General features: G+C 35.2%; 1 protein-coding gene across 2 annotated transcripts in view; it reads left to right on the forward strand.

Annotated features, from left to right (window-relative positions):
• ELP3 (elongator acetyltransferase complex subunit 3) overlaps positions 1–8,192 on the forward strand; it is a 116,928-nt gene that overhangs the window by 46,219 nt on the left and 62,517 nt on the right. The window contains exon 10 of one of the 2 annotated variants that reach the window (XM_037813057.1): positions 837–1,027. In XM_037813057.1, the coding sequence (XP_037668985.1) occupies positions 837–1,027 (191 nt within the window). Of the gene's footprint in view, positions 1–833; positions 1,028–8,192 lie in introns of both variants that reach the window. The other variant, XM_037813058.1, reaches the window with a different exon arrangement.

The following is an 8,192-nucleotide window of genomic DNA, read 5'->3' on the forward strand; positions in this document are numbered from 1 at the left end:
TAAAAAAAAAAGTAATGGAAAAAGAATGGCTGTTATCTCCTTACTGTTTCCAGATAAAGAAATAGAGCAGCTGACTGGGATGATAACATACAAGAAATGACTATGCCAAAAATAGATGAATTAGATGTATTGTTCAGTGTCCAGATAACAAATGAACAGGGTGTATCCCAGGTCAGGGATGATATACCACTTTGCCTAAGGACAAAATAGATATATCCAGGGGTCGGCCACCTTTTTCTGTGAAGGTCCATATAGTAAATATTTTACGTTTTGTAGACCAGATAATCTCTTCCAAAACTTTTTTAAAATTTAAACTAAATGTATTACATTATTAGAAGATACAGTCCAGAGATGAAGACAGACATTAAATAAAATATGCATGATCATGTTAAGAAAGAAGAAATACAGGGTTCAATGGGAAATTTTTGGAGGTGGGACAGCTAGTATTTCAAGGTCAGGAAGGCCATTTTGAAGAAGTGGCATTCAAGCTGAGATCTGAAAGATAAGTAGTGAAAAGTTGATGAACTTCCCAGCTAGAGAAAATTGCCTTTGTAAAGGCCAAAGTGGGGAGGGGTTGCATCAGATGAGATCAAAGTGACAGAGCTGAATTGTGGAGGGACTTCTAGTCTGTACACAACAAATGCTTATTTCAATCAGGGTGTTTAAAAAAAAGGAGTTTCAATTCTTTCTGCATACCACACCCCTTGATGGAAAGGAAAGGAAGGTAGCCCAAGGCCTGCTGGGTGTGTGAGAAAAGCTGATGCAGGATTGAAAATTCAATATACGTAACCTCTGCATAACTAGGGAAGTAATTTTTTATTCTCTGTTCACAGGAGTTTTTTGAGAACCCTGCTTTTCGTCCTGATGGTTTGAAACTCTACCCTACCCTGGTGATTCGTGGAACTGGGCTTTATGAGCTATGGAAATCAGGAAGATATAAGAGTTATTCTCCTAGTGACCTGGTAGAATTGGTGGCTCGGATCCTAGCCCTCGTACCTCCATGGACTCGAGTGTACAGAGTACAGAGGTAGTATGTTATCTTTAATTCCAAAAATAATTGGTGACTAGTATAGTTACAATTTTTTATGGGAATAGTCTGATTTCCTACTGATGGCTTTAAATTTTTTTAAATTAAAAATGGGGGCTATCCAGAATGCTATTTGTAAATAGAGAGGGATGGAAATGAAAGGACAGCACGTCCGAACTACTTTGTCCTTGTCATATTTATTCGTGTATTCATCTGTCCATTCATTCATGAACCAAGAAATGGAGTGAGGATGCTAAATATGCACAATACTTGCTTCAAAGGAGTTTATGACCTAGATCAGGATTTCCTCTTCCAGGTCAGCTTCAATCTAAATATTGGTTGTAGGAGGAGGAAGTTTAGCTATGAATATGTTACCCTGTTTTAGAACCTCTAAAGGAAAAAGAAAGAGTAACAACAATCATTCTTTATAGTTATCAATGTAAAGGTGGAGAAAGTGGAATATACCTGATGGCATGAAGAAAATAAAATAATTTTAGCTGTTTTCTTCATAGGAGAGAGAAAGTAATATCTCGTTTGCAATCATGGGCCTTTTTTATTTATTTATTTTACTAGAAAAATGACGTAACATTGAAGAAAAATTTTAGAAACCACAAATTTACTTTACTTATACACTTAATCCTAACTAAACCATTCCTGTATTTGCTGGTCATTAGGCACTTTCCCAGCACCCACCAAAAATGACTCAGGTTCCAGTATTACAAATATAAAGCCAAAAGGTAACTAGCAAATGCCTGTTATAATCAGCTAGTTATGACTGGTACTCTATGGAGCACAGAAGTTGTGTTACTGATAATATAAAACAATAAATATTGTAAAGAAGTAAAAATTATCACATACTTAGGGAATATTATCAATGATATAAAATAATTTGACTAAAGACTGAAGGACTCTTAGCACCATACCTCCTTCACAGCATATTGATTTCTTAATTTTTTTGAATTATTTGCTTAACTTAATTTTATAAATTATTGCCTACATGATCTCTGTGCCAGTTTGAATGTATTGTGTCCCCCAAATGCCATTATCTTTGTGGTCTTGTGGGGCAGAGATTTGCTTGGAATGTGCCCCACCCAGCTGTGGAAGATGATTCTGATGAGATGTTCCCATGGAGGCATGGCCCTGCCCATTCAGGGTGGGCCTTGATCAGTGGAGCTATATAAATGAGCTGACTCAAAGAGAGGAAATGGAGTGCAGCTGGGAGTGATGTTTTGAAGAGGAGCAAGCTTGCTGGAGAGGAACGTCCTGGGAGAAAGCCGTTTTGAGGCCAGAGTTTTGGAGCAGACGCCAGCTGCCTTCCTAGCTAGCAGAGGTTTAGTGGACGCCATTGGCCATTCTCCGGTGAAGGTACCCGATTGCTGAGGTGTTACCTTGGATGCTTTGTGGCCTTAAGACTGTAACTGTGTAGTGAAATAAACCCCCATTTTATAAAAGCCTATCCATCTCTGGTGTTTTGCATTCTGCAGCATTAGCAAACTAGAACAATCTCTAAGAATACTAAGGACATGTTGAATAGAAAATTAAGCTGTTAAAAGCATATGCATTGTCCTTCCCTTCTTTTTCAACCCTTCCTGAACAATTTAGACCAAAAGATAATATCTGAGCAATGTAAGCATTCACATGGGGACTGAGGGCCCAGAGCAGAGTGAGGAGCATGCCCAACTGGAGAAACAGTGGCCTGGGAGCCTGTGCAGGCTGTTGGGACCTGAATGTGGTGCAAAAGGCATTCCACAGAGAGGTGGTCTGGCACAAGATGTCAGAACCTAAGCGGGGTGAAGAGAATGTCTGCAGGAGTGGGGAGGAATGAATCAGTCACAAAAGACTGGTGTTGTGGGGGGATTGATCAGATAAATAGGTATATTAGGGATGATGGGAGCTAGGATTTTTATTGTCTGAGAAGAGAACTGTTAAAATATGAAAATTTAAAAAGAACATGAGAATGAACCCTTGGTGTTTTGGAATAGGAGATACTGGTATGAACTCATAGTTTTCAACATACAGTTAGAAAAATAGATATAAATGGGAGAGAGAGATTGAGAGAGAGAGAGAGAGAGAGAGATAATAGTGAGCACTCCTGATTTCCAGATTTTGGTTTCTAAATATCCTTCTTCACTTAAAAGGAACAAAGGTTCCTGGGAGAAAAGGCTGATTGTAGGACTGGGGTACGGAAAGTACAAGATGAGCCTGGAGCATATTATTCTGCCAGAAAATAAGAAACTGTTCAAAGCAGAATAGGGAAGCAAGCTTAAAGGGTTTCCGTTGGCCAAATCTAGGACAATTTGAGCATCAAAATAAATGTTACTAATAACAGATTATAACCAACCAAAAGTAGGAATCCATGAGTCCATGGTATATATAATTAAATTAATAATTTGTATGATTCAGGGACATAATGTTTACATAATTCCCAAGTGCCTCCTCGCAACATACTTATTAATTACAGAGATAACTTGACATTGAAGAAGTTGGCAGCTGATCAAAGTGAACATCATCAATAATAGTAAAAATCAAAATTGTGTGCTACTTGATAGGATACATTGAGACCACAACATCACTTCTGTGTTATTCTGCAAAAACTCCACAACCTGAATCTAATCATGATGAAACAGCAAACATATCTAAATTTAGGAACATTCTAAAAAATAACCCTCCTGTATTCTTCAGAAATATTAGGATCATACAGATACTAAAGAGTTGTTCCATTTTGAAGGAAACTAAAAAAGGTAACTGAATATAGTACAAGCTTTTGGACTGAATCCTTTTGCTGTAACAGACATTATTGGGACAATGGATAAAAACTGAATGGGGTGTAGGATTACATAGGTCAGGAGAAAAGTTGTACTATACTTGGAACTTTTCTGTAACATAGAGCTGATTTTCAAAAAATTTTAAATTAATACAGTAGAAAACAAAGATGCAATAAATAGCATTAAGAGAGACAAAAGAAAAAAATATCACTTACAATTTAACTGGCTTGGATGACCAGAGAGTAGTGAAGATTCTACTCCCCAGCTGGCAGAGCATGGCAACAAATTTCACAGAATAGGTACAAATTTCACAACCATAGATAACATAATTTTCTTATCAAAAGTAACAAGGCATAGTTCACACAAGCAGATGAGGAATTTAGGTCATTCTCCTACATTTTCAGCTTCATATTTCTTACAGCTGTCACCAGTGAGTCAAAAACAACAGAATATCACTATAACATGAAAGCTTAATTTTAGAGACTTTATGAAAAATCACTGTGGTGCATTATCCTGACCTACCATCAACTGGGAAAATAAAAACTTAGAGAAAGCAAGAAGATCAGGAAATACAGTATCTATGGGAAAATGTAAAGGGTCATGATAGGAAGAATTAACATGTATATTACACAACCAAAAGGTTCTATAAAGAGGAAGCCATGATAGTTTGGTAAAACAACACGTAGCTTATTAAAGAAGCCTCCCTCTTTTTAACTCTTCTCTTGACCCCATTACAGTTCTCCTATAGAGAGCTGGCCAGTAGAAAAGTCTGTAAACTCTGATTCCAGGAGGCTGAACCATCAGTTATGTGTCTCTATCAATACATGACTTAGAGGGTTAATGAGAGGAAGGAGTAGATTTAGGCTTAAGATTTTGAAGTGATGCTCTATTACTTCACAACTGTGTGGGTGAATTAAAACTTAATGGAATACTGTAAAATAAGAGGTAATGGTGAAATCACCTTAAAAACATGGTAGTGCTTTTGGTCTAAGGGTAATTTATTGTTTGAACATACTGATGACTTGGTTCTGACACAGTAAATGTCATTGGTATAGGGAGTGATTTGGAGTCTAGCTATGATGTCAGATTTCCATTTCTGGGATTTATAATTTACTTTACTTTGAATATGATCATTTTCTAGGTGTTGTTTTTTTTTTAAGTACAAGGATTAAAATCTTTGTTTTTGTATTTTTGATGCTCATAATATAGCTGTAATATTTATTGGTTTAGCTTCCATGAGAACTCCTTCTCATATTTTTTTATGTAGCTTCCTGTGGACTAACATTCAATAATCGTTTGTTTTTCTGTAAGTACTAACAGAATTCCTTCAAATATATTGTGTTTCTTTTTGTTTTGTATTGGATATTACTGAACTGTTACTCTGGCTACCTGCATAAGAATTCATTCAAATTTATCATATTTTGCTATTAGCTTTTTAGCCATTTTTATTTACATATTTTCTTTGTATGTTCTGCATAAAAATTCAGATTTATTTTATACTGTAACATGCTTTTTTTTTTTTTTTTAAATATAATCACTGAAATTCCAGACTTTCTTTTTCAGTACTGAGAGTATGGTATGATACTTCATTTACTGGTAAATTTATTGAGTTTTGTGGTTCTGATATGTACCAGCTTTTATTGATCCCAGTGTATTTATTTTTTGAGTACATGATTATATACTTTTTCTAACAGTTTGTAAAATATTACTAATTATTCAGAATATGTTTTCATCCTGGTTTCTTACCATATAGTGCTGTATTTATATAAAGAAAATAATACTGTAAAACTACTTTAAAATCACTTTTAATGCATATACTGATAAAGGGCTTATATTATGTTACCTCCAAATTTCCATATGTAATTGGGATCTATTTTACATGACAGTGAATTTTATACACTGGAAAATGTGCTGTTTATATTTTTGCATTCCAGTATCTATAGAGTAATCTTTTATAATTTTTTAATGCAAATTTATTGAGATATATTCACCCACCATACAATCCTTCCAAAATATACAATCCGTGGCTCACTGTATCATTGCATAGTTGTGCATTCATCACCACAATCAATTTTAGAACATTTGCATTACTCCAATAAAAAGATAACCAAAAAAAAAACAAAACCCAAAGCATCCCGTACTCCCTGTGCCCTGTCCCCCACCCCCCATTATTGAGCACTAATTTTGGTGTGGTACATTTGTTACTATTGATGAAAGAATATTAAGATATTAATGTTACTTATAGTCCATAGTTTGCAGTAGGTACATTTTCCCCCATATACCACTCTATTATTAACTCCTTGTAATAGTGTTGTATATTTGTTCTAATTCATGAAAGAGATTTTTTATATTTATATTGTTAATCACAGTCATCATCTACCAAAAAATTCACTGTGTTTATACAGTCCCATGTTTTAACCTCTGGCTTTCCTTCTGGTAACATACATGGCTCTAAACATCCCTTTTCAGTCACATTCACTTACAATTTAGCACTGTTAATTACATACACAATAACATGCTACCATCACTTCTATCCATTTCCTAACATTTAAATTCAACCTAATTAAAAAAACTCTGCATGTATTAAGCAGCTGCTCCCCATTCTCTAGCCTTATTCTATCTCCTGATAACCTAAATTCTAGATTTTTGTCTACAAGTTTACATATTATAATTAGTTCATATTAGTGGATCATACAATATTTGTCTTTTTGTGTCTGACTTATTTCACTCAAGCTAATGTCCTTAAGGTTCGTCCATGTTGTCACATGCTTCAGGACTTCATTCCTTCTTACTGCTGAATAATATTCCATCATACATTTATACCACATTTTTGTTCATTCATTCATTGGTTGATGGACAGTTGGGTTGTTTCCATCTTTTGGCAATTGTGAATAATGCTCCTATGATCATTGGTGTGCAAATGTCTGTTTGTGTCCCTACTTTCAGTTCTGAGTATATACCAAATTGTAGGATTGCCAGGTCATAAGGCAACTCTGTACTTAGCTTCCTAAGGAAACACCAAACTGTCTTCCAGCAGTGACTGTACCATTTTACATTCTCACCAGGAGTGAATAAGTGTTACAATTTCTCCACATCCTCTCAAACACTGGTAGTTTCCTGTTTAATAGTGGCCATTCTAGTAGGTATGAAATGATAACTCATTGTAGTTTTGATTTGCATTTCCCTAAAAGCTAATGAAACTGAACATCTTTTCTCATGCCTTTTAGCCACTTTTATTTCCTCTTGGGGAGAGTGTCTTTTGCCCATTTTTTGGGTTGTTGTCTTTATTGTTGAGTTGTAGGATTTCTTTATGTATTTTGAATATCAAACCCTTATCAGATAAGTAGTTTCCAAATACTTTATCCCATTGAGTCAGCTGCCTTTTCAGCCTTTTGACAAAGTTTCTTTGAACCACAGTTACCTATTTTTTCTTCTGTTGCTTGTGCTTTGGGTGTAAGGTCAAAGAAACTACCACCAATCATTGAATCTTGAAGGTATTTCGCTATATTTGCTTCTAGGAGTTTTAAAGTACTGGCTCTGATATTTAGGTCTTTGACCCATTTTGAGTTAATTTTAATATAGGGAGTGAGATAGGGGTCCTATTTCATTCTTATGGATATGGATATCTAGTTCTCCCAGCACCATTTATTGAAGAGACTCTTCTGTCCCAGTTGAGTGGACTTGGGAGACTTGTCAAAAATCAGTTGACCATAGATCAGAGTCTATTTCTGAACTGTCAGTTCAATTCCATTGATCAATATATCTGTCTTTATACCACTATAATGCTGTTTGAACCACTGTGGCTATGAATAATATGCTTTGAAGTCAGGATGCATGAGTCCTCCAACTTCTTATTTTTCAAGATGTTTTTGGCTATTTGAGGCCCCTTACCCTTCCAAATAAATTTGATAATTAGCTTTTCCATTTTTGCAAAGTAGGCTGTTGGAATTTTGATTGGTATTGCATTGAATCTGTAGATCAATTTGGGTAGAATTGCCATCTTAACAATTTTTAGCCTTCTAATCCATGCTCATGAATGCCCTTCCATGTATTTAGGTCGTCTTTGTTTTCTTTTACAATATTTTGTAATTTTCTGGGTACAGGTCCTTTACCTCCTTGGTTAAATTTTTTCCTAGATATTTGATTCTCTTAGTTGCTATTGTAATTGGAATTTTTTTCTTAATTACCTCCTTCAATAGCTCATTATCAGTGTATAGAAACACTATTGATTTTTGCATGTTGATCTTGTATCCTACCACTTTGCTGAACTTGTTTGTTAACTGTAATGGCTGTCATAGTTTTTTCGGGACTTTGTAAATATAGGATCATGTTGCCTGCAAATGGTGAAATTTTTACATCTTCCTTTCTAATTTGGATACCTTTTATTTCTTTTTCTTGCC

Source organism: Choloepus didactylus, chromosome 20 (genome assembly GCF_015220235.1).
Source record: "Choloepus didactylus isolate mChoDid1 chromosome 20, mChoDid1.pri, whole genome shotgun sequence".
NCBI lineage: Eukaryota > Metazoa > Chordata > Mammalia > Pilosa > Megalonychidae > Choloepus > Choloepus didactylus.